At 45.8% G+C, this 26,542-nt stretch overlaps 3 protein-coding genes across 4 annotated transcripts in view; 1 reads left to right on the top strand and 2 right to left on the bottom strand.

Moving 5' to 3' along the window:
* SEC63 (SEC63 protein translocation regulator) overlaps positions 1–5,777 on the bottom strand; it is a 166,882-nt gene extending 161,105 nt beyond the window's left edge. The window contains exon 1 of the mRNA XM_078774089.1: positions 5,696–5,777. The gene's annotated coding sequence lies outside the window, so the exon portion shown is untranslated. The remainder of the gene's footprint in view (positions 1–5,695) is intronic.
* Positions 5,778–6,295: 518 nt separating this feature from the next.
* On the top strand, positions 6,296–8,800 carry LOC137416133 (uncharacterized). Its single transcript, XM_068101662.2, has 3 exons — positions 6,296–6,533; positions 6,966–7,295; positions 7,783–8,800. Exons 2-3 carry the CDS (start codon positions 7,160–7,162, stop codon positions 8,412–8,414), a joined length of 768 nt encoding a protein of 255 aa, XP_067957763.1. The 5' UTR covers positions 6,296–6,533; positions 6,966–7,159; the 3' UTR covers positions 8,415–8,800.
* Positions 8,801–9,815: 1,015 nt separating this feature from the next.
* The window catches only part of LOC137416132 (14-3-3 protein epsilon), a 35,000-nt gene continuing 18,273 nt past the window's right edge, over positions 9,816–26,542 (bottom strand). For both annotated transcript variants that reach the window (XM_068101661.2, XM_078774082.1), the window contains exons 3-6: positions 20,317–20,423; positions 19,520–19,726; positions 15,001–15,137; positions 9,816–10,513 (exon numbers count right to left, since the gene is read on the bottom strand). In XM_068101661.2, coding sequence (XP_067957762.1) covers positions 10,452–10,513; positions 15,001–15,137; positions 19,520–19,726; positions 20,317–20,423 — 513 coding nt within the window. In that variant the 3' untranslated portion in view covers positions 9,816–10,451. The remainder of the gene's footprint in view (positions 10,514–15,000; positions 15,138–19,519; positions 19,727–20,316; positions 20,424–26,542) is intronic.

Here is a 26,542-nt window from a genome sequence, read left to right as displayed (position 1 = left end):
TAGCAGTAGTGAATTGGAAAAGCAAAATTTGATTGGCAACTGATTGGTAGAATGATGTGCAGTGATTGGCAAATTTTTGATTGACTGGAATTTGATGAGCGAAATTTATTGTGGAAGATGCCCGATGTGGTGGGATGGCAACTCTGCCATTTCTCACACACCCGGGGGCAAAGGAGCTATAGGTTTAGGGGGTTTGGCAGTGAAAACTAGCCCGGGAGGGTTAGGATAAAATGGTAGGGATCTAGAGATTGACCATAGGTAACGGTAAGGTTAAGTAGCAACATTGGACAGGTAGTGGGGACATAGAGAGGGTAGTTGGATTATAATGACGAGGGAGCGCAATAATGTAAGGGGCGACTGGGAAGCGCGAGTTTCAGAGGGGAGTAGTTAGATCAGATGATGCCGAGTGTTTGAGGATCGAAAGTGTATTGAGCAGTGTATGAGTGAGTAGTGGTGATTGTGTGTTGTGTTGACCAAATGGTCCAGGGAGGAAGGAGGGTGCAGGAAGCACCAGTAGGAGTGATTGCACAGGTGTGCAACTACAGGTGTATGGAGAATGGTTGTGTGGAATACATGGAGTTTGGAATATATGGAGTATGGAATGGATGGTCGTGGAGTGAGTATGGTGGAAACTGTGGAGTGGAGTGGATGGTGCGAAGGTGTGGATGGGGGAAAGGAGGATGGACCCCATCGCGAATACCCGGGGAGGGTAGTTTAAGCGTTAGGTAGAGGGTACAGGTAAATTGTGGTTGGATATTGGCATCTGTGGTGCGTGGTGGAAGAATGGTGTTTGGATGGGTGCATTAGTGACGAGGAAATGGCTGGGCGTGTGGCCTGTTAGTGTGTGTAGTTGAATGGACACTCCGCCACTGTGAGGATGTCGGCCAGGTGAGGCCGCAGGTGGGCTCTGGGAGCCGTTAGAGTTGTGGATGGGGCCCGAGGATCCGGAGGACGGACCCAGGTAGCCCAGTGCCAGAGAGGGCACCGAGTGGGGTAAGCGCCAAGGAGGGCCTTCCCCAGTTAGATAGGTTAGGTTAAGGAGCAGGTAAGCTCGGAGGCAACTACAGTGGTGGAGGTGTGCAGGTGGGTAGACCTGCTGGGGGAGCGACACGACTCAACCCGGAAATTGTGCAAATGCACAGGGAGTTGAATCGGGGGAGTGAGACCCCAAATTGATGAAGCACCACAGTTTGGTCAAGGGGAATTGGTTCTTAAAACCGCATAGAGTAAGTTGGCCAATGGATTGGCAGGGAAGACCCCGGGTAGTGTAAAGTGTGTTAATGTCATTTAGAAGATAGTTAGGATTGAAATCTCCTCGCACCATCCGCATCCACTCACCTGAGGTGACGCTACTCCGCATCATGCCAGGTTGTGATTATTGTTTTTTTGTGCAAATGTTTTGGATTGTGGGACGCATCATGACGTGGGTGTGACATTGTGCTTTGTTGTTCCATCTCTCCCTCCTTATGAGGATTGATGATGAATTGGTGATGGCAAATTTGGTTAGAGGGATTGTGGTGACGAATTTGGTATAGGGGAGGTAGGGGGAAGACGTGACAGTAGTGACGAATTTGTAAATGGGTAGATTTTTGTAAATATGGGGTAAGGGCAGGGGTAGTGCAGGTCACATGTGGGGGGCGTACGGTAGGGACGAACTTTCTCACTTCGCTCTCCGTACGCACCTCGTTCTGCATTACCTGTTTTGATGTGTACCCTTGTTGCCTTACCCCTCGCTCACCTGTCTTCTATCCCCCTGTCTCCCACCCGAGGACTGTGCTCTCTGGGCACCGAGGGGAGCATGCGGGAGTCCGCCATTGTGTGCCCGAACTCTCGCAACCACAGCTGCCTGCATCGATGCACCACTAATGGACCACATGTCTGTGGCTGAGCACCACTCATGGACCCCACGGGTTGGGGCATGGCCCCTCTGCTGGAGCCGGCCATGATGGCCCAAGATCTTGCTGGCGGACCTCGGTAACGTGGCACCTATGCCATACAGGTGAACCACCCCTAGTCGGTCCCTGTGGGCCATAAATAAAAAGTGGACACGTTTGGTGCTTTTTATTATGGCCAAATAGGCCGCCAGTAAGAAGAACATGAAGAAAGACAACATCAGGAAGAACCATGGCCAGCAGAGGGAGCCGAAGAGGAAGACCAGCACCAGGGGTTTGTTTATTTTTATTACGAACTGTGATGACTGTGCACTGGTTGGTGCTGTTGGTGCTTTATGGTGTTTTGGTGCGTTTTTGGTGCTTTGTGGTGCGTCGATGCAGCGCAGGCTGTCTCCCCCCCAAAAAGAACAATCACAGGTCCTGGGTTCGTGTTGTAAATACCAGCGTCAATTGTAAATAATGCTCCCCCACCGTAAACGTTTAGTTTGAGAACCATTCCGAAATTCGGGTAGCTGTGGGCATGAATCTGTTAGGCAGGGTGCAATGCAGCAGAGTGACATACTTATTTGTGTTTTAAAACTGTCACACTCAGGGTCAGGTTAAATGTAGAGGGAACTTCATCTACGTGCCACACTAAAGGTAAAAGTTTAATAGGCCCGGGTCGTGCCTAAGAGGATGAGGGTGCAGTGTTGTGGATTTGAGAATTGTGTTTTTTTGTGTGTAAATATCACCCTCCGTGTTGTGTGTAAAGGTCAAAGGTCGTTCCTTAGTTAGTCCATATACAATCACGTAGCAAATCATAGATGTCCCTTTTCAGTAGTTATCTCCTTATTCTATGTAGTTGAAGGCTCTGTTCCCACTAGTTGACACTGCATTGCACCAGATGACATAAGGTAGCTCCCTTCCATTCCCAAAGCCTCCGTTGCCAACTGCATCGGGCGGTTTTCAGCATTTGCCGCCATTGGCCATGTGCTCCGTCTCGGGGAAGAAGGGCGTTGCCCTCCACTCGTCATGAGAAGGTGGAGCCCAGCGAGCCCCCACCAGCCAATCAGGGCTGGTGAGACACCATCACGGGTGTGGTGCGGCTTGATCGCGACGCGCCTTATAAAAGTGTGTGGGGAAGGATTAGGAGAGAGATGCGTCAGAGAGCGAGCCCGTCACGCAACGCCCCCCACAAGAGAGATGAGCTTTGACTCCACCACACAGCTTTGAATCAACCACGCAGCTTTGGAACCATCGCAGCTTTGAACGACCACAGCTTCGGGGCTTTGACGGCAGTTTCGACCGTGGCCGCGGAGGAACGGCGGCTGCTGAACGCGCCGATCGAGAAAGGGCGGCGGCTGCTCACTCCCGGCCCGACCGTGCTCCGGTTCCAGCTGAACGCGCCGATCGAGAAAGGGCGGCGGCTGCTCACTCCCGGCCCGACCGTGCTCCGGTTCCAGCTGAACCTTCCTCTCCCTCCAGCCATTCCTGTCATCATCCCCCGTGTAAGTGTGCTTGTAGTCTGTCTTTTGTCTCGTCCCTGGGTTTAAGTAAGACTGCAGTAGGTAAGCTAATATTTGCACGGTGTCCTGGTTCTTCCATCCTTCTGTATTTATTTTATTATCCTTCCTTCTCCATGGTTTCTTTAATTGTGTACATATTAGTAATAAATCATATTTGTATTTCCTACCTTTGTTCTTCTTTCCTTTACATCCGTTTCATCCTTGTCTTTTCCCTCATTGAATACCTGTGGCACGATTTGGCCAACGTTAAGGATCGGGTCAGTGCTTGTTAATAGTTCGTGCCGCGGTTGCTAAACCGCTCGGCAATTACCATCTGTCCGCGGTAACGAACGGGGTTGCGCTCCTCCCTCTCCGGAGGGAGCGGTGCAGCGTCAGGACTCACGTCGGTCAGTCACGAACAAGGGGACTAATCCCCCCTTTTTAAGGGGAAGAAGGCCGACGTTGGGTTCCGCAACAATATATATATATATATATATATATATTGTTACGATTTTCAGAACCATCACTTGTAAATAATAATCCCTTGTAAATAACTCCCTGTAAATATTCCCATTTGGTAATGGTCAAAGGTCGCACCCTAGTTAGTCCATATTGCAACACGTAGGGCACCATAGGAACTTCTTCAGTTATTTCATTAGTATGTGTTTCAGGTAAGGCTCTGTTTCCAATAGTTTGACTCTGCGTTGCATTAATCAAATAACATAGGCCCCTTTTCAAATCCCGTTCATTTTGCGGCTTAGCCCTCTCCAAATTGGGTTACGCGCCTCTGCACGCCCAGCAGTGTTCGCTGCCTGGCTCAAACGCCATTAACCATGCGGTCAGAGCGGAGAAAAAGGGGGAGGAGTTATCAGAGCGAGGCGTAGCACTGTTAAGGGCGGAGTCGGTGAGCCCTCGCGACCAACCAGGGCTGAGGCGAGCTCACCGGTGGGTGTGTCCTAAAAGCACGCGGCTTGATACGCGAGCGCGTAATATAAGCGCTCGCGTGGGACTACTTGGAGAGTCGGTCGGCCGGAGAGAGTCTGTCGGAGTCGGAGTCTGAGAGTCTGCCGGGGAGAGTGGCACCATTGGAGAGAACGAGATCCACGATGAGAGACGCGGGTGGAGAGTCACGATTCCTCCGATTCACGGACGCAATTCCTCCCCGATATATGAACCCCCCCGCATGTAAAGACCGCTCGCGCCGACAATACCAACCGCGCTGCCTGCCGGGTTTCGCCGCGGAACCGGAGCCTGAACCGAGGTGGAGCGTGGACCAGAGTGGAGCGTGAACCGGGGCCGGAGCCAACGCTGGCCCATCTGCTTGGACCTTCCTTCCTGCTATTCCCCTTTCGTGTAAGTCTGCTTGTGTTGTCCTGGGCGTGTTAATTAAGACTGTTTAAGGTTGCCCTGTGTCTGCTTCTTCTTCTTCCCTTGTACAATGTACATGCCCTTCTTTCGTTTCCTCTTCGGGTTTTTGTACGTAATAAATCTCTGTTCTTCCTATCTTTTGGTTTCCTCTCCATCCGATCACTTTCGTGATTTCTCAATTGAATATACGTGGCACAATTCGAACCACTCAGAATCGAGTTAGTCTTTTTGCTAACGGCTTGGATCGCGGATTGCTAAACCGCTCGGCAATTTCCACATGTCCGTGGTTCGAGCGGGAGTTATTTCCCTGCTTCGCGGAGGGATTGGCACGCAGGTATTTGGGAATCCATCTTGACCAATCACCCTGGCCAATCTCGACCGCGGAGGAGCGTTGTAACTTCCAGGACTGGGGAAACGGCCAGCTTAAAAGACAAACCCCCCCCCCCCCCCCTTGGTAAGGGGAGCGCCGACCCCCGGATCCGCAACAATATATATATATATATATATGTGTGTGTGTGTGTGTGTGTGTGTGTGTGTGTGTGTGTGTGTGTGTGTGTGTGTGTGTGTGTGTGTGTGTGTGTGTGTGTGTGTGTGTGTGTGTTATGCACCATCAGTAGATTTGGGCTATCGACCTATCGCGCTACGCCATCAATGGATCCGTCGTTAATAGTAATACACGTATCGGTAGATTTCGCAGGCATCGATCGATCTATCAACCGATCGCGCTGTCGGCTATTTCCTACATACGTCGTCTGAGGTTATCATTCACGTTGTATCGTCGATCACTCACTGGGAAAGTGTATGGCAAACAGGAGAAAGAGGACACATTTTATCGGCGAGTGATGGGCCAGCAACCCATGAAAATGACCCAAAAGTTGTGAAATCAACTAACTTTCTGGTCATAAGAACCAAGACAGGACAAACGAGAACATCACTCAGTGAAGAGCATACCTGGTTGGCCCTATCTATCTCCCAATGGTGAAGAATCACTTTTAAAAATTCTACTAGCCGGATGCGAATCCGGATCTTCACCAAAATCTAATAATTTCGTCCTTGTCACATACTCTACATCTCTGCCAAATTTCGTCCGAATCCGTCCACAACCAGACAGACAAACAGGGGTGAAAACATAAACTCCATCCACCTTTGGCGGAGGAGGTAATGAACCGCGCCAGCGATGGCGTCCTGGCCTGCCTATACACCGCCTGATTTGTAAACATAACGCAGCCGAGACAAATGTATTTTGGCCCCTAATTTTCATGTCGTATCAACATTCGATGCATTGTGTATTTGGGTTATTCTATTCGATATCGGCTGCTGTTTAAATTCAATCACCACTCAGTACCTCTCCTTCAAACCTTTACGAAGCCATTTAATATTGATTCGCAGCTCGCGAGACTATGGAATCGTTCACGTTTCTATAATTCACCATTTTAACATCCAATTTCCAAGGATTTGCTTATTCATTAATGGGAATTATTTTTTATTTACCGTGGAAAATGTCATCGTGAGTGGATGGATACGCGTTGTGGTGAGTGAACAGGCCAAATTGCTATAAAAGTGAGTGCAGGCGGCGCGTAGGAGACGCTTTACCCCCCTTCAAAAGAAGTTCGCAGTTGCTTTTTCTTTAATTCTAACATTTCATGTTTAAAGTTTAACTGATAAAGAGCCTCCACTTCGATCGCATTTTTTAAAATGTTCGTCAATGTACAGCTTGTCTTGTCTTACCGTTCTCAGTTTCTTCACCATTTGAAGCAGACAATGGCGATCTAGGCGTGGCAGCAATGGCGTGAGTACCTGAGGCTGCCACGTGGCACCTTTCAACGCACGCTACCAGGCACCAGCACTGTATCAGGGGTAGTCGGTGATGGGTTTTATTGTAACCTCGCATCAAATTTTGGGGTTTAATTTCGCAAGAACTTTAATGGTAAAGATTCTCAAGTCCTGTTCTTAAATTGTAGTTGATTTTTTTTGTAAAGGTTTATTCGGTAAATTAGTATCACTTGTTCTGCGTCAACTGTTCTTTTTCAATTTACTTTGAGATTTCAAGTTTATGGCTTGGTACGACTTTTGATTGCACACTAATATGTAATAAACTAGTGATGGGTGTGACATTTATTTTTAAGATGTGCATTCCTCTAAGATGAAAGGTTTTGCCCCGTTTTCGTTGTACTGTTCCATATTAAAACTAAAAGCTGTTTTTTTGTTTTGTTTTCTTTAGGGGAATTTCAAGATTTTTTGCAGCTCCGGCTGCCCTGCGAGACCCTGGAATTGGGCCTCATCCAAATCCCCAACCCCTGTACCATCGACCACACAGATCAAAAAGTTTTCGACGTCAAATTGTACCTCCATTAGCCTTTTCTTGGTCTTTGCGACCTTGTACCGATTTGCATTCCACCTCGAGTGGAATTTGCAATGGCTCGCACACTTTCCAGCCCATGGGGTGATTGGTCAGGTCGGGGTGGTATTTGTCAGCAAGAGGGCCTTTTCAAGGAAGTGGACGAAGGGGAATTGATGCCGGAGGTTTGGGGAAGCGAATGTCATGCTTCAGGTTCGTTGTAACCCGTGGTGGTGGAAAGCTGTGATCAGTCACAGTAACAATGATCAATGAAAAGTTAACATTCTTTGATCCAAATGACAGCAATTTTTCTTGTCAGTTTGTGTTATCCATAAAAAACGATAACTGATGGTACTGGAGTGAGGTGGTTATGAGGGATTGCTAATTTGGGTGACCATTGGATTTAAAAAAAAATTTGTTGAAAGTTTTTGGGATGACAAGCTAGCTTATTTGTATTAAAGATGCAAGGCTACAATGGAAAAGAACGCAGCTCAGGCCTGCAGTTTGCTTTCATTTAAAAACAATATGGTAAACATGGCATACATGTGAGCAATGGTTAAATGGATCTATCTGGAATGTGTGATTAATGGCAATATTGGAATGAGAATTGCTGAGCTAAATGAAAATTTCCTAATTTAGTAAGAATTTAATCAGCAAGCTTGCTCAGCAAGTAAACAATGCCCCCATTATTTGTTCTTAGATCACAACACGGATGCTGATTGGTTGGATATCGCACTGAAACAACTTGGTGACCTGGAAGAGTTGCAGGATTTGGGACATCTGGAAGATTATGGGGAATTAGAAAACTTAGAGTTGGAAAATCTGGGGGAAGAGCTGCCATTGCCGTGGGAGTCTCCTCGGCATGGCGATTGTGTGGGCGAGCTGGTGGACGGTGGAGAGGCAAACGCTTGGAGTGGGTGCTGGATTCGAGTGAAAGAGGAGAGTGGAAGCTGGGGTGCTGTCGAACAGAGTGGCTGCGAGGTATCGCAGGAGTGTAAACCCCTCGAGGCAAGTGAGCAGCGAGACCGCAAAAGTGCCAAAGTGGGTAAAACCATAGCCCACGATGCAAGCACCGATGCTCAGGAACCCTCGACCCGGGCCTGCCGGAGAGAGCGAAAGCGCGAGCAAAACCAGCGAGCCGCACTCCGCTACCGAGAGAGGAGACAAAGAGAGCGTGAAGAGCTGAGGCGAATGCTGCGGTGTGAGGAACGGCGTGGAGAAGAACTGAGGGAAAAGCGGAGGGAGTTGGAAAAAGAGTTGGGTTATCTGAATTGCCTGTTTGCCGAGCTTCGACGGTCAGAAGAGGGGTGTTTGAATAAAAGAAAAGTGTAAAGGGCTCCAGCATCGAGAGAGAGGAATTGATGGCAAAATAATGTGCTGGTTAAATATACTTGCTGAACCTACTGTCTCAAAATGATAAAAACATCCGTGTAATCGAGTTGAACTTGACCAATAAAACAAAGGAATATCATAATTTACAGGAACTGTGTGCAAAGTGCCTTTGATGAGGTTAACGTTAACTGTAGCTGAGTATTTTACCCTTTTGTGGAGTGAAGCTCATTTTTTGTTTACCCTCGATTGGTAAATACATGTGGTACACAGCAAACAGACTTCTGGATAAACTAATGTTTACCTTGTCTGATCATTCAGACCAAGATTCTATTGTACACATTCCTGAGTGATGGACAATAAAGATTCAAGCAGCTTAAACTTCACAACCTCGTCATTCCGTTGACTTGAAGCTCATGCACAGTTTTTTTTCAGCCATTTTAATGTTGTTTTTTTTTAATACAGGAAGCAAGATTCAGAAGAGTAGACCATCAGGAGGCAAAGGGAAAAGTGGGATAACAAACATGCACCACAGCACGGAGATGAATTGCAGAAGGGTGGGACACGGTCTTAATTTGAACAACAGGCGGGTAAGCTCGGTTGTGAAAATGAGATCGAGGTGGCAGTGAGAAAAAACCCTGTAAGAAAAAGCTCGACTGATTCGGAAAGATTTCCACAAATGAGAAGGGGTGCGGAGGAGGAACAGTTTACAGTTGAGGGGAACAGTCTGGCAAACACGCGTGAGCTGGAGGGGACGGCGAATGGAGCAATACGAGAAGATAGCCAGTAAAAAACTGCAAGGCCACCAACCTGCCCTGCAGTTAAGGAAGAAGCAGACCCTGACAGCTCAGGATTAACAATGACACTGATGGCCTCAAAAAGGGGAGGGGAAAGGGGGGGGGGGCAAATGGGAAACAGCACCAGTCCACAGTCACCATATTTCATGACGCTCCAGCTAAAGGCCTTGTACACTTAAAAGTTGAAGATTGCTTTCAGAGACAGCAGCAGGCTAGTTTCAGGATATCTGTCCAAGACAGGTTAAAGCTGATAGGGTGAGGGGCTCTAGAAACTACCTTTCCCAGAGTTTAACCTTGGGGGATTTGCTTAGCAGTTCTTATTACACCAAGTCAACAACCAGCCCTTTTCTCGAGATCAGAGGGAAGGGTTGTTAAACTACCACGAGGCAATCACCTTAATGGTTCATCGAAAAGCATTCCTGATGGAACTTGTAAAATTGTCCGAGGAAGTGAGAGCCTCCTCATCGGGGTAATGCCGCTTTCCTTTTTTTATATTTTTTATACTTATTCTCAAGAAATTTGGAACCCTGTATTTATTTTTTGCACAGCATGTTAATCAAACCGCAACACATTCTTTCTTCAAACAACCTAGGAACCAACTATTACCTGCTTTTGGCCTAGTTTTGGATCGGCTGTTTATTCGAAAGGAGAGTCGGGCGTGCAAGGGAGAAAAACCACACAGCCAGCTCGACAAAACGGAACTTTAAAGGAAAAAACCAGAGCCACAAAAAAAACATTCCCAAATTCCATAGCCAGAACCAGACAGACAGCGGCAAGATGGAAGAGGGAGGGAGCACAGATAAACGTTTGGGGAAGGGTTCGCCAATAGTAAAAAGCAAGGCAAATGACACAAAAAAGCTCAAACAAAATATCACGTAATATTGGGATTATGGCTTTCTGTAATGTTCTTATTTCCCTCTCGATGTGGCTCGCATTCAGATGTCATGACGGTCAGAATAATGGAAAAAGCTATGGAAAAGGTGATGCCAACTTCGGCGAGACCGAGTGAAATGGATGTTGCAGGGCAGAGGGGAACATAAAAGAGAAAAATGGTGGAAGGGGCAGGTAGGGATATAGGGAAGTTGATTCAAAGTGATGACTTGCTTTTATGGGATGGTTTTGCAGGGGAACATACAAGGGATCACTGTGAGATGGATGTCAGGGTGGGGACAGTGTCTGCAGACAGCTGGCTGTGTTTCTTAAAGATCAATACGCCCCTCCTCCCCCATCCCCCAACCATTCCCTAATCTTTCTCCTCGCTCTCCACTGGAGTTTGCTCCTTGCGTTCCGTAGCCTCAGCATCCACTGAAAAAGAGAATGGAAGGTACACTGAGAAAGTATTCCCTGCCAATAATCCAATACACTGGAAAATTGTAAAGCTCAAAGGTTAACAAAATAGCACAGACAAGAATGTGGGAAAGGCATATATTTGAACCTGAAGAGGTAGGCCCAAATTAGAAAAAGGCAAAATGTTACAATGGGTGAAATCAAACAATGATGAAATTTGGTAATTATATTACTGGTGGAGCCTTCACACCATCTTGGAAAACATCCTGAGCAAATAAGGGGTGAGGATGAGGAAGGTGTTCGCAAGATCACAAACGTCACATGTATGCACTGCCCAGCTGACTGTTACCTCATTTCTGGAAATGTCAATTTCTGCTATTCATACATTCGTCATCTCCTCCCTCACCTCTACCATTAAGTCAGGCATGTAGAATTCAATTTGAACTGTGGCATGTGATGGACCAATGAATGAATGGCAACAAAAAGTCAGCTGACAACATTCCCACCAATAAACAGAATATGCTGCAGCGAGAGCTGCCTGTGAAGCACGATGAGCCTGAAGTCTGAAGCTTGCAAGAATTCATTTATAGTCAGTTTGAGACGGTCCACCATTTTGTGACTTCGACCAATTTATCGACCACTTGCTCGTTACACTCCACTGCGAGGATTAAGGTCTCGACAAGGTCGATCTCTTCTCTGTAAATCTTTATGGGTTGATCAGAATCTTTTTTTTTTTGGGACAAAGGTAGTTGGCTCGTACCATTTCAATTCAGCAAAGCTATTCACATTCACCTTACGAGTTCAACTCGGTAAATGGAATTGCTGGTTCCGTTAATTTTGAAATACAAATTTGAATTTATTACATAGATGTCGAACATGATTTTTATCTGTCATATTCCATTTTATTCCAATCTTCCAACTCTGCAGGTTTAGCTCTTCAATCATATTTCTCAGCATTTTTTTTAAATCAAAACTGTCGCCTGAAAATAGTTGGGGGTTTTAGTCTTGCTCAGTCCATATTTCTTCCACATGGTGGTGGGATGATGAAGTTGGAAAGAAGTGACGAGAAGAGGAAGAAGTTCAAGGAGTGGCAGAAGGCAAAGGGTATGGGGGTAGAAAAGGCAGAGCATGAAAGTTATAAGGCAGCCAAGAAGGCTGCAAAGAAAGAGGTAGCAAAGGCGCAAGAGGCATGTAGGAAAATGTTCGGAGAACGCTTGGACTCGGAAGAGGGTCAGAGAGCGGTATTCAGGATTACAAAGCAGATAGCGAAAGAGAGGTGTGATGTGATGGGGGTGAGTTGCTTGAAGGATGAAGTGGGACAAATCGTTGTGGACCCAGATGGAATTAAAGGAAGATGGAAGAGATATCTGGAAATACTGTTGAATGGAGAGAATGAATGGGATGGCAACATAGAGAGTAACCCAGTTTTAAGACCGGCAGAGAAGATAACCGAGAAGGAAGTTGAGGAAGTGATAAAAGCAATGAAGAGTAGAAAAGCGGGAGGGCCGACGGGAGTTGTGGGAGATATGTTGAAGGCAGCGGGAAATTGGGGTGTGAAGAGAATGACGGAGATCTGCAATCTGGTGGTGAAAGAAGGCCGCATTCCAGTGGATTGGGAACTGAGTACCCTCGTCCCTCCATACAAGGGGAAACGTGACCCTCTGGAGTGTGGCTGAGCAAAAAAGTTATTGGAGCATGGAATGAAGGTATTGGAAAGGGTGTTGGAGAGGAGGATAAGGAAGAAAGTGAAGATTGACGAAATGCAGTTTGGATTTATGCCAGGAAGAGGAACGACAGACGCGCTTTTTATTGTGAGGCAGTTGCAGGAGAAGTACATGGAGAAGAGGAAGAAGTTGGTTCTTGGGTTTGTTGATCTGGAGAAAGGATCTCGATAGGGTTCCACGTGAAGTAGTGACATGGGCATTGAGGAAGTTAGGAGTGGAGGAATGGCTGATCAGAGTAGTGATGGCAATGTACAAAAGAGCGCGCACAGCTGTAAGGACGAAGGATGGGAACAGTGGTGAGAGTTTGGGGTGAAGGTGGGAGTGCATCAGGGGTCAGTACAAAGTCCACTTCTATTTGTAGCTGTGATGGAGGTGCTGGCTCGGAACGTAAAGGAGGGTTTACCGTGGGAGTTGTTGTATGCAGATGATCTGGTGTTGATTACAGAAAGTATGGATGGACTGAAGGAGAAGAGGAACAAGTGGAAGGAATGTATGGAGACAAAAGTTCTGAAGGTGAATATCGGAAAAACGAAGGTGATGGCAAGTGGTAAAGCATGTGGTGAGGTCAAAAGAACTGGGAAGTGGCCGTGTGCTGTGTGTAGGAAGGGTGTCGGAGTGAATTCCATTCAATGTACAATGTGCGCTGAGTGGGTTCATCAAAAATGTAGTGGTTCGAGAGGGTCATTTACCAGTGTGGCAGCTACATTCAAGTGTAAGGTGTGCACAGTGGGAGCTGGAGATGGAGGAAATGTTGAGTCGGATCTTGGAGACGGCGTGAAGCTGGAAGGTGTGAAAACATTTTGGTACCGAGGAGACATGCTGAATGGAGAAGGTGGATCAGACTCTGCAACGGTTGCTAGAGAGATGTACATGGAAGAAGTTTCGGGAACTGAGTGGCGTGCTGACGAGGAGGGGAGTGTCGTTGAAGCTGAAGTGAAAGGTGTATGCTGCATGTGTGAGAAGTGTTATGATTTATGGGAGCGAGCCATGGGTAATGAACATAGAGCAGCAACGAAGGCTGGAAAGGGTGGAAATGCGAATGGTTCGGTGGATGTGTGGAGTATCGTTGAGAGAGAGGAAGACAAATGATGAATTGCGAAAGATGATGGGAATAGAGCCTGTGAGGGATGCTGTGAAGAGAAACAGTTCGAGATGGTTTGGTCACGTGTTGAGGAAGGATGAAAGTGACTGGTTGAGAAGAGTGATGGAAATGAATGTAGAAGGAAGTAGAGGACGGGGAAGACCGAGAAAGACTTGGCTAAAGATGGTCGAAGAAGAAATGCGGGCCAGGGGGTTATAACAAGGGGAGATGCAGAAAATAGGGCAAAATGGAGAAGATCGTCATGGGGACCACAAGGCTAACCCCCGCTCTTGCAGGGAAAATGGCCTTAAAATGCCTGTTGTTGTTGTTGTAGTCCATATTTCTTCCATGATACCATCCCAGTTTAACTGTTGGAATACTCCAAGACAAGCAACAAACAATTTTCGGGAAACCATTACTTTGTCCGACACCTCTTTAGATTTTTAGCTTGCCATTTATTTGATGAAGTTTTTGGGGCTCTGTTGCTTTATGGGATGTTAAGATCCCATAAAAACACTTGCAATAATGTCGACCACGTCTCACTTTCCACTGCAGTCAATATACTCTTATCAACTTTTAATTGATAAAATCCAGTTTGCCTAATCTGCAGACACTGGCCTTTACAAAGACAAGTTCTGCAGAGGATACAATGACTCTTAAAACGAGGTTGGGGAGGGGAAAAGGGAATCCTAAAATATTAAATACGGCAATTCTATGGATTTATGTATGTTCATCTGAAAATCATAGAAAAAATAATAATAATAAAAATAAACAAGGCTGGCCCGATCTCCACCAAATTTTGCATACATGTTGGTAGTACCCAGGACAAGGAAGGTGCACAAGGCACAACATCAGGCACATCAGGGAACAAGGAAGAAAACCTCCACCTTGCCAATGCTCCCCAAGAATATGGTGTTTGTCCTCCCATAAATTATTGGAAACACTTGATAAACTAGAACGGCGCTCTGACGTTGACCGATATGCCTCCATCCGCATAAACACATTATACATACTTGTACCAAGTTTGATTTAAATCCCTTCAATTGTTCTCAAGTATCACATTTTTACCTGACATGACCTCTGACCTTTGATGCCAAAATCTAATCAGTTCCTCTTTACATAATAATATGCTTATACTTGTCCAAGTTTGGTCAAAATCCCATCACTGGTTCACAAGTTAGCTCGATAACAGAAGTTTTACTGAAAGGGACCTCTGACCTTTGACCACTCGACCACCACATAATCTATTTTCATTTTTGCATCACTATACATACTTGTACAAAGTTTGAATTAAAACCCTTCAGCCGTTCTTAAGTTAACAACAACAACATGCATTTTGAGGCCATTTTCCCTGCTGGAGCGGGGGTTAGCCTTGCGGTCCCCATGAGGTCCATCGTTCTTAAGTTATCGCGGTAACAAAAACCTATCACGGAGGCATGGATGGACAGCCGGACCGACGACCCAAAAACGTAATGCCTCTGGTGACTTTGGTGGCACAAAAAAACAAAAAAAAAACAGATGAGCATGCAACCGAAAAAACAAGTGTCAGAAGTTTGAAAACGAAACAAAACCAAAACAAACAAAAAAAAACCTTCATATGGGATCAAAGCTGGTTTTCAACATTTCAATGACAATAAATAAATAAATAAAACAAGCCCCTTTAAAGCAAAAATCAATTAAACATCAAATCTCCGTCTCACCATCAGCCTGCATGTCAGAAGTCCACAGCGTGAGGTTATCCCTCAGCAGCTGCATGATGAGTGTGGAATCTTTGTAACTGTCTTCATTCAAAGCGTCCAACTCTGTGATGGCTTCATCAAAGGCTACTTTAGCAAGCCTAGAGAGGAAGATGGAGAAAGTATGGAGTGTAGCAAATACACACCATTACCAACAAAAAAACAAAACAAGATTGACAACGTAATTGTTCAAGGACTGTTCCAGCGTTTATTCCAAGTGCCTTTGGCACAAGGGATGTGCAGAACATCTGATTGCATGTTTCGATGTGACGCAATCGCCTCGTGCAACTAGAGTTCATAATAACACCTTACCCCACCGTTGTCTTGCCAGAGAGAAAAAAATATATATATATTACATGGTCAGGGTCTGCAAGCGGCAAATTTGATTGGTCGAGATGACGTAATAGCTTGTCCAAGTACTGCCAAAGAAAATGTTTTTGAAAGTGCCAACAAGCTGATTTGTGTTCCAGTGTTCAAGTATATCATTCAATGGGAATAAAAGATTTTAAAGGATGCAGAATGAGCACTGGCTGACTGACTAGTGAGTGGCCGACAGTGGCGCATGTAAACATGAAAAGGGAAAATTAGGAAGAAATCATATGTACACCATATTGGAGGACAATTTGGATTGTTTGTTTGCTCAGTGGTTTCGTTTTTTTTTGATGCATTCAGATGTTAATTTTTTTATAATCACATCTTCAACTGCTTCCCCTCCGTCCCCTCCCACCTCCCCCGCTCCCCCACCCAAAATATGTCAACCTACTCCCACGGGGTAATTTACCCCTAGTTCAGATCCAGAGAGATAAGGGAATCAGAGACCGATGTCAAACGGTGTCGATTTGCCATGGTTAACACGCCATTTTTTGTTTAATTGGTACAAACTAGGCACAAATCAGCCAATACATGTGTAATGTATGCATCTACCACAGCATATGGTATGCAAAACTGGTATCATACGACAGTAATACCCCGGCCTACGTCATTAATTGGTTCCATAAGCCGTGACGTAACTCGGTTTTTGACGTAAACCGGGCGTAATGTCTTAAAAATGCCCTACCACACCACTCAATCCACACACCATTTATTCCCACACACCAATATTCTCTCCATTTATCCACTTGCACCCCATGCAAGTCAATCACTCAACACCATTACACATGTCCTCAATACACCACTCATACACTTTCTCCGGTCATCCCAGACCATTGCCTCATTTCACCAAGTTCAACGATAACGAGATTCTCACACACACAACCATTCTCGACCAATGCCTCATTTCACCAAGCCCAAGAGGCATCCACAATTACACACACACAGCATCATCGAACTAACTACTTCCCTCTAATACTTGTGCTTTCCCTGTCTTCCCTTATACTAAGCACTTCCCTAGTCATTAACATCCTTCTAATCTACCTAGGTCCCCTCTACCTGTATCAATGTCTCCACTTAAATCTCGGTCTCCTATTGTCATCCTTCTAAATCCCTAACAATATCCTAGCCCGCCCACGGCTAGTTCACACTGCCAAACCCCATAAATCTACTGCTCCTTTGCCCCAACGTGAGGGATGGTAGAGCTACCATCCCTCGACATCGGACACTATCTCCCACTATCACCCCCCAGTCCTCTCGCACTATGAGCCCCCGTCATTGGAGGTACTGGGTCCTGCCTATATATATATATATATACACAAGCGTATACTGTACGTCCGAGCCGGCATCGTCATGTTTCGCCGTTGCCACGTTACGTTGGTTGTTTTACACAGTAAAGGAATACAAAAAACAACAGGAATTTTAAAAGGCCATTTTCCCCACAAGAGTGGGGGTTAGCCTTGCGGTCCCCATGACAATCTTCTCCATTTTGCCCTATTTTCTGCATCTCCCCTTGTTAACCCCCTGGCCCGCATTTCTTCTTCGACCATCTTTAGCCAAGTCTTTCTCGGTCTTCCCCGTCCTCTACTTCCTTCCACATTCATTTCCATCACTCTTTTCAACCAGTCACTTTCATCCTTCCTCAACACATTACCAAACCATCTCAAACTGTTTTTCTTCACAGCATCAATCACAGGCTCTATTCCCATCATCTTTCGCAATTCATCATTTGTCTTCCTCTCTCTCAACAATACTCCACACATCCACTGAACCATTCGCATTTCCACCCTTTCCAGCCTTCGTTGCTGCTCTACGTTCATTACCCATGTCTCGCTCCCATAAATCATAACACTTCTCACACATGCAGCATACACCTTTCCCTTCAGCTTCAACGACACTCCCCTCCTCGTCAGCACGCCACTCAGTTCCCGAAACGTCTTCCATGCACATCTCACTCGAGCAACTGTTGCCGAGTCTGATCCACCTTCTCCATTCAGAATGTCTCCTAGGTAACAAAATGTTTTCACACCTTCCAGCTTCACGCCGTCTCCAAGATCCAACTCAACATTTCCTCCATCTCCAGCTCCCACTGTGCACACCTTACACTTGAATGTAGCTGCCACACTGGTTAATGACCCTCTCAAACCACTACATTTTTGATGAACCCACTCAGCGCACATTGTACATTGAATTGAGTTCACTCCGACACCCTTCCTGCACATAGCACATGGCCACTTCCCAGTTCTTTCAACCTCACCACATGCTTTACCACTTGCCATCACCTTTGTTTTTCCGATATTAACCTTCAGACCTTTCGTCTCCATACATTCCTTCCACTTGTTCATCTTCTCCTTCAGTCCACCCATACTTTCTGCAATCAACACCAGATCATCTGCATACAACAACTCCCACGGTAAACCCTCCTTTACGTTCCGAGCCAGCACCTCCATCACAGCTACAAATATTAGTGGACTTAGTACCGACCCCTGATGCACTCCCACCTTCACCTCAAACTCACCACTGTTCCCGTCCTTCATCCTTGCAGCTGTGCGCGCTCTTTTGTACATTGCCATCACTACTCTGATCAACCATTCCTCCACTCCTAACTTCCTCAATGCCCATGTCACTACTTCACGTGGAACCCTATCGAATGCTTTCTCCAGATCAACAAACCCAAGAAACAACTTCTTCCTCTTCTCCATGTACTTCTCCTGCAACTGCCTCACAATAAAAAGCGCGTCTGTCGTTCCTCTTCCTGGCATAAATCCAAACTGCATTTCGTCAATCTTCACTTTCTTCCTTATCCTCCTCTCCAACACCCTTTCCAATACCTTCATTCCATGCTCCAATAACTTTATCGCTCGATACGAGCCACAGTCCAGAGGGTCACCTTTCCCCTAGTATAGAGTGACGAGGGTACTCAGTTCCCAATCCACTGGAATGCGGCCTTCTTTCACCACCAGATTACAGATCTCTGTCATTCTCTTCACACCCCAATTTCCCGCTGCCTTCAACATATCTCCCAAAACTCCCGTCGGCCCTCCCGCTTTTCTACTCTTCATTGCTTTAATCGCTTCCTCAGCTTCCTTCTCGGTTATCTTCTCTGCCAGTCCTAAAACTAGGTTACTCTCTATGTTGCCATCCCATTCATTCTCTGCATTCAACAGTATTTCCAGATATCTCTTCCATCTTCCTTTAATTCCATCTGGGTTCACAACGATTTGTCCCACTTCATCCTTCAAGCAACTCACCCCCATCACATCACACCTCTCTTTCGCTATCTGCTTTGTAATCCTGAATACCGCTCTCTGACCCTCTTCCAAATCCAAGCGTACTCCGAACATTTTCCGACATGCCTCCTGCGCCTTTGCTACCTCTTTCTTTGCAGCCTTCTTGGTTGCCTTACAACTTTCATGCTCTTCCTTTTCTGCCCCCGTACCCTTCGCCTTCTGCCACTCCTTGAACTTCTTCCTCTTCTCGTCAATCTTCTTTCCAACTTCATCATCCCACACAGTTAAGGAATAATCACAAAAATACCAGCGAAAGGCAAAGCAAGCACGCAACCGCAGCACAGGACAAAATGCATATGGCGTTGCCTTTGTTTTGCATGAGAACCAGCAGCTACGCGTACGTATACTGTACGTACATTTTTAAATATTTTTAATGTGCTTTTTATTGTATTTTAAATTGTTTCGATCGTTAAAACATCAACGTTAAAACAACGATCAACAATCGTTAAAACATCCAATTGTTTAAATTGTTTAATTTTTTTCACGTCCGTAGGAGTGACGTAAAGTCGCACATAATGACGTTCGCTGAACTGAAATTTACTCTAGAAGAGTGGCGTAAAGCCGGATTTGACGTAGGTCAAAATGGCGTAAAACGGGGTATGACTATATGGAGCGATGTACTCAAAAACCCAATTTATGGAATGAAAGATTCAGAGGTAAAATAATGTGGAAATAATTGAGTGTTTGGAGTTCTACCATACACAGGAAGAGGGGACATTTTCAAAAATTATAAAGAAAAAGTGGATAAATAAGTGCAAAAGAAAGGTAGAACATGATGGGAATTCAGAATTTGGAGAGTTAATAAGTGAAGTAGCAAAACATACTGGCAAGCTTTGTCCGGGGAGTTGAGGATTTCATAATAAAAGACAGAGAAGTTCAGCGCCAGCCCTAGCCTGATTGGGTGAGTCGGTGGCAACTCCGTAACGGCAATGTCTTGGGCAGCCTTGTAGGCAACAAGACTGTTCTCGGCCGCTTCCTTGCGATCATTTCCACTTGCAAACTCAGCCACATATCGGTGGTAATCACCCTTCCTGCAAGGCAAGTCAACAGTGCAAAAAAAGGCAGAGGGGGAGAGGTCATGGGGAGGGGGACAAGTCAGCATCTGTCAATCACATTTCATGACAAAATGTTTTAGGTTCGGTTGCTGTTGCAATGACTGAACAGGTGTAGGTGTTCTCTGTGGCGGAGAAGTTTTTAAATTTTGAGGTTGTATACATTTCCAGTTTGAAGTCCAAGGGAAGTACAGGGGAGGTGGGGGAAAGGAGGGGGGGAGGTGGGGGAAAGGAGGGGGGCAGGAGGGGGGAAGGAGGGAGGGAAAAGGAGGGAGGGGGGGGGCAGGGGAGAAGTGTGATATTACAAAAGCAGGAAATTACCATTTGTTGGCTGATAAAACTCTGAAGTCAAGCAAATGCACATGTTTGTTGTCGAGTCATTAATCCAATGCACATGCAGTTTTGTTAGATTAACCAGGATTGGCGTATCATCTGAAATACGTTTTAAAGTGACCACAGAAGAAGGAAAGGGGAACCACCGCTGGGCTCAGTTATGGCAGAATACAAAAGAGACAAGCATGGCAGAGTTGCCACTTTTCAGTAAAGATAAAGTGTGGAGGCACACGTACATTTTGTAATAAAAAACCTTGCTCTCCCCAGTCTTGGCGGCTGGAATCAACTTGGTGTCCAAAACTTCAAGGATGTCCTGACAGATTGAGCGCAACTCGTCTTCTATCTAAACAAACAACACAAGTAACCTGCAGTGAGGCTGCAGGAAGCACAGCAAGGGACATTGCATCTTGCTCTGCATTTCCAGTTCCACATCCCACATCCAGTCGAGAAGGAAAAGGAAGGTCGAAGCATTTTGAGGTCAGGTTTCCTTATTCCTTATGCAATGTTTTTTTGCACAAAAGCCAAAAAAACAAACAAACAAAAAAAACATGTTCAGTCACCCAGCACATCATCTTTCTAAAATTTTACACCAAACTTCAAAGGCACCATTGCGATTATATACCTGGATTGTGTGTTTGCATGAAAATCCACTTTTAGAACAAAGCCACGCGAGCTCATGATAGCGTATGTTTTCATGATCAACAATCAACATGCGTTACATCTTTCAAGAAGTGTAGACATATCCAACATTCCAGGAATTGAGGATCAGCACAAACGGTGAAGCAATTGTAGGCAGAAACCGAAGTCAAAAACTGGATTTAGGGTAAGGCAAAACTAAAATAAAATACACAAACTACTACACAAATAAACTTGCAAGCAACACTCCCATCAGTATATGGCTGTCAATGCAAGAAAAACTATAACGGCACTTCAACGCCCCCCTCACACTTGCGTTGTTTCGGCAGGATTCAAACCTTCGTGTAGTTGAAGGAAGACGTTGATTCATGTGTAAGTAGGCATGGCGACAAGCACAGTCCACATCACCAGCAGGTAACCAATGAGAGGTCGTGGCCACGGAAGCAGCCAATGAGAGATCATGGATATGCAAACAACCAATCAGAGGTCGTGGACATGCAAAACAACCAATCAGGTCTGGCCTCTTCCCCAGCAACTCACTCACAAGCAAACTTCGACCAATGAGAGATCGTGAACATGCAAAACAACCAATGAGAGGCCATGGAACATTCTAGGGAGCTTTTACACCCGATATAGACCCCATATCCATCGCACTTTTCTCTCTCTGCCCTCTCGTCGTGGTCCTTTGAGCTGGCTGTCCTCCGTGCTGGTTCGTCCTTCCTGCGCTCGACCTTCGTTCCCCATGCTGATTCTTCATTCGAGCTGAGGTCGTCGCCTGCGCTGAATCGTTCCTGGAGCAGGGATCGTCGTTCGTGCTGACTTTGAAGCGGCGGTTCGTCCTTCAGATCACCCAAGCTGCACATCCGGATCGATCCGCGTGCTGCTCGCAGAAGCGGCCACCCTGTCAGCACATCGATCGGTACAAGTTTGACCTGTGCGATTCATCCCCCGTGTGTGTGTGTGCAAGGCACCTGTTGGGATTTAGGCTCGGTAAGAATTGATAAGCCTGCCTCTCATCCTTGCTCTGTAAATAATAAATAAAAAACGTGTACATTTTGTTCCTTTCAACCTGTTCGTACGTCCTTTTCCCCCATTGGCCCAGCACCGTTCGAAACCAAATCCGGTTACTCAACCAGGTCCGTATATCACGCAGGTTAATGCCGCAACCCACACCGTGCGACCTGCTCGGCGCACTCGATTGGCATAAGGTGTGGGAATGCGAAGGTTCAATTCCCGGCCGCGTGGTCTCGCAAGGTATTCGGGTCGTGACGGCTAACCCTTCGAGCCGTGACAGGGAGATTGGCAATTGAAGTTGCTTCGCAACCCGTCGACCGCGAGCTTCGTCGCGGCCAGCGGCCTGTGGTACCTGTATCCGAGGGGAACAGGGGACTTCCCCTGTATCTGAGGAGAACTGGGGACCGGGGACTTCCTCTCCCACCCCCCCTTAGTACGTCGACAGAACCGGGATCCGCAATATTAAGCCTCGTCATACCACTCCACCATCCAAAATAACACACACCAATTTATTGATAGATTAGGAATGTTTCAGCCAATTTCTTCACAATGTAACCAGATAAGTCATCGTACAAAGATTTAACAAGTGAATACAAAAATTTATGCTAAATTAAAAGGGCAATGTAGGGATGACAAACTGCAGTCTAAAAAAGGTCCTAAACAAGACAGGGATGACGTTGGTTTAGAGAGTAGCAAACAGTATTGCCATCACATAACAATCCCTACATCACTAGCCTCATTTGCATTATTATTATTATTATTTTTTGTATACTGAATAGAGGCTCGTGAAAGAGCTATCATCAACAAGAAAAAGCAATCAGAGATTGCAAACCCTCGCCAGGATGTATTTTCAGTGGTTTTTAAGGCTTTTGTGTTGAAACAAATATGGCGGCCGAACCACGTGACCGACGACATCATTTTTTTTTTTCTAAACGAATTTATTTCTAGATTATGCTCAAGAAATATCATCGGATGAAGTTTTGTACTTGTCGAATTATGACGTCATAATGGAGGCACCTATGACATCATCAAACATATTTTATTCCCCATGGAGAGTTCTTTACAATGAGCCATGTCTCAATTTTTTCTATTCAGCGCTGTCAGAGATATAGAGGTGCAGAGTTTTTCGATTTTTTCCAAGATGGCGGCCGAGCCACATGACATACGTCATAATTATCATTAAAAAATTATTATACAGGTGGAGTTGCAACTATTGTGAAAATTTCCTGTCAATCGGACCAACGGTTGCAGAGAAAATCATATTTATTATGTGCGGACAAACAAACAGATAAACAGACAAACAAATGCTGCAACTGGGCTGTCCAACTTACACTTGCATCTACAAGCTGTAACATGTAATATGGAGCACAAGCGGATTTAGAAAGTCTGTGGCTGCATATGTTGTGATGTTCCAGACAGCCATGGTTAGATTGTGGTTGTAACCGGAAGGGTTACAGCACCAAATTTGTCGGACATCTTGGTACACACCGATTTGAGAGAAAAGTAAATGGACAGCAATACAAGCGCAAAAACGGTTTTAGTCAATTGCCCCATTTCATATCCAGATGCCCACCATGAAATTCAAAGAACAGCGAAAAAATTTACGAAGCTCAAATATGTGCAAGGTCAGTCAGTACGTTGTACGTACTACGTTCAGGGGCATCATGCAGGGGCGGGGAGGTACAACGTTAACCATCAGGATACGTCAGCCCAAAGATGTGTTTTCATGGTTTCATGTGAAAGTGCAGCTTCTAAACCTTGTGAAAATTTCACTTAGCTATCCCCCTCAAATATATTAAGAAATAATTTGAAGGGATAAGAGTGCAAGACAGCAGCAATCTTCAAAAGGGTAATTATCTCATCAACTGCTTTACCAACAACAACACAACATGCATTTTAAAGGCCATTTTCCCTGCTGGAGCGGGGGTTAGCCTTGCGGTCCCCATGACAATCTTCTCCATTTTGCCCTATTTTCTGCATCTCTCCTTGTTAACCCCCTTGCACGCATTTCTTCTTCCACCATCTTTAGCCAAGTCTTTTTCGGTCTTCCCCGTCCTCTGCTTCCTTCTACATTCATTTCCATCACTCTTCTCAACCAGTCACTTTCATCCTTCCTCAACACATGACCAAACCATCTCAACCTGTCCTCTTCACAGCATCAATCACAGGCTCTATTCCCATCATCTTTCGCAATTCATCATTTGTCTTCCTCTCTCTCAACGATACTCCACACATCCACCGAACCATTCGCATTTCCACCCTTTCCAACCTTCGTTGCTGCTCTACGTTCATTACCCATGTCTCGCTCCCATAAATCATAACACTTCTCACACATGCAGCATACACCTTTCCCTTCAGCTTCAACGACACTCCCCTCATCATCAGCACGCCACCCAGTTCCCGAAACTTCTTCCATGCACATCTCACTCGAGCAACCGTTGCCGAGTCTGATCCACCTTCTCCATTCAGCATGTCTCCGAGGTAGCAAAATGTTTTCACACCTTCCAGCTTCACCCCGTCTCCAAGATCCAACTCAACATTTCCTCCATCTGCAGCTCCCTCTGTGCACACCTTACATTTGAATGTAGCTGCCCCACTGGTTAATGACCCTCTCAGACCACTACATTTTTGATGAACCCACTCAGCGCACATTGTACATTGACTGGAGTTCACTCCGACACCCTTCCTACACACAGCACAGGGCCACTTCCCAGTTCTTCCCACCTCACCACATGCTTTACCACTTGCCATCACCTTCGTCTTTCCAATATTCACCTTCAGACCTTTTGTCTCCATACATTCCTTCCACGTGTTCATCTTTTCCTTCAGTCCATCCATACTTTCCGCAATCAACACCAGATCATCTGCATACAACAACTCCCACGGTAAACCCTCCTTTACGTTCTGAGCCAGCACCTCCATCACAGCTACAAATAGTAGTGGACTTAGTACCGACCCCTGATGCACTCCCACCTTCACCTCAAACTCACCACTGTTCCCGTCCTTCGTCCTTACAGCTGTGCACGCTCTTTTGTACATTGCCATCACTACTCTGGTCAACCATTCCTCCACTCCTAACTTCCTCAATGCCCATGTCAATACTTTGCGTGGTACCCTATCGAATGCTTTCTCCAGATCAACAAACCCAAGAAACAACTTCTTCCTCTTCTCCATGTACTTCTCCTGCAACTGCCTCACAATGAAAAGCGCGTCTGTCGTTCCTCTTCCTGGCATGAATCCAAACTGCATTTCGTCGATCTTCACTGTCTTCCTTATCCTCCTCTCCAACACCCTTTCCAATACCTTCATTCCATGCTCCAATAACTTTATCGCTCGGTACGAGCCACACTCCAGAGGGTCACCTTTCCCCTTGTATAGAGGGATGAGGGTACTCAGTTCCCAATCCACTGGAATGCGGCCTTCTTTCACCACCAGATTACAGATCTCTGTCATTCTCTTCACACCCCAACTTCCTGCTGCCTTCAACATATCTCCCACAACTCCCGTCGGCCCTCCCGCTTTTCTACCCTTCATTGCTTTTATCGCTTCCTCAACTTCCTTCTCAGTTATCTTCTCTGCCGGTCCTAAAACAGGGTTACTCTCTATGTTGCCATCCCATTCATTCTCTGTATTCAACAGCATTTCCATATATCTTTTCCATCTTCCTTTAATTCCATCTGGGTCGACAACGATTTGTCCCACTTCATCCTTCAAGCAACTCACCCCCATCACATCACACCTCTCTTTCGATATCTGCTTTGCAATCCTGAATACTGCTTTCTGACGCTCTTCCGAATCCAAGCGTTCTCCGAACATTTTCCTACATGCCTCCTGCGCCTTTGCTACCTCTTTCTTTGCAGCCTTCCTGGCTGCCTTATAACTTTCATGCTCTGCCGTTTCTGCTCCCGTACCCTTCGCCTTCTGCCACTCCTTGAACGTCTTCCTCTTCTCGTCAATCCTCTTTCCAACTTCATCATCCCACCACCATGTTTCCGAGTGCCTCGGTGGTCCTTTTGTCCATCCACATACCTCACCAACGGCTCCCAACAGACAAGCTTTCATTGACATCCAACCACTTTCAAGCTCAACCACATCATCCTCGACCCTACTCAGCCTCTCTTTTAATGCCTCCCTTACTGTCACCTCTTTCAACCTCCACACCTTCATTCTCGGTTGGTACTTCACCCGCCGAGCTCTCCTCACACCTTTCACCTTTCACCCTTACGTCGCAGACAACCAAGTGGTGCTGTGAAACAACCAAGTGGTGATCACCTTTGTGTCCCGGAGGTGCCCCCTATCTCGCCTACGCACCATCAGGAAGTCAACGATTGTCGTCGACCCACCTGACGTGTATGTAACAAGCTTATTATCCTCTTTCTGGAACTGAGTATTACAAATCAACAAATCAGCTCCATCAGCAAACTCCAAAATCCTTTCACCTGCTGCTGCTGCAAACTGCTTTACCAACCATCCTTAAATTTGGCAAGGAAGTACGTTTTAAGAACAACTTTTTACCAAGATTGGAGACAGCAAACTCAAAACTGCTATTTTCAATCGACTCAATGTGGATTAATCCCATCACTGTTCCAGTTACTAGGTGTGTTTGATCACCAGATCCCATTGGAATATTTTCCACACTTGCAATAGTTATATGACTCGTGAACTGCACCAGCAATTTATACTGCACCTGTTCCCACACGTTAATTTTCCATCCCAGAAGTAGATGTTCTAATCTTGCCAAGATAATTTGTTGCCTTAGTGACCATTATAAAAATAATTTGCTCATGTCTGTTCCATTTTAGCATTATTTAT

This window comes from Myxine glutinosa, chromosome 3 (assembly GCF_964187855.1).
Source record: "Myxine glutinosa chromosome 3, kmMyxGlut1.1, whole genome shotgun sequence".
NCBI classification, from domain to species: domain Eukaryota; kingdom Metazoa; phylum Chordata; class Myxini; order Myxiniformes; family Myxinidae; genus Myxine; species Myxine glutinosa.
Note: the sequence above shows the minus strand (reverse complement) of the source record. Positions and strands in the feature narration are given on the sequence as shown.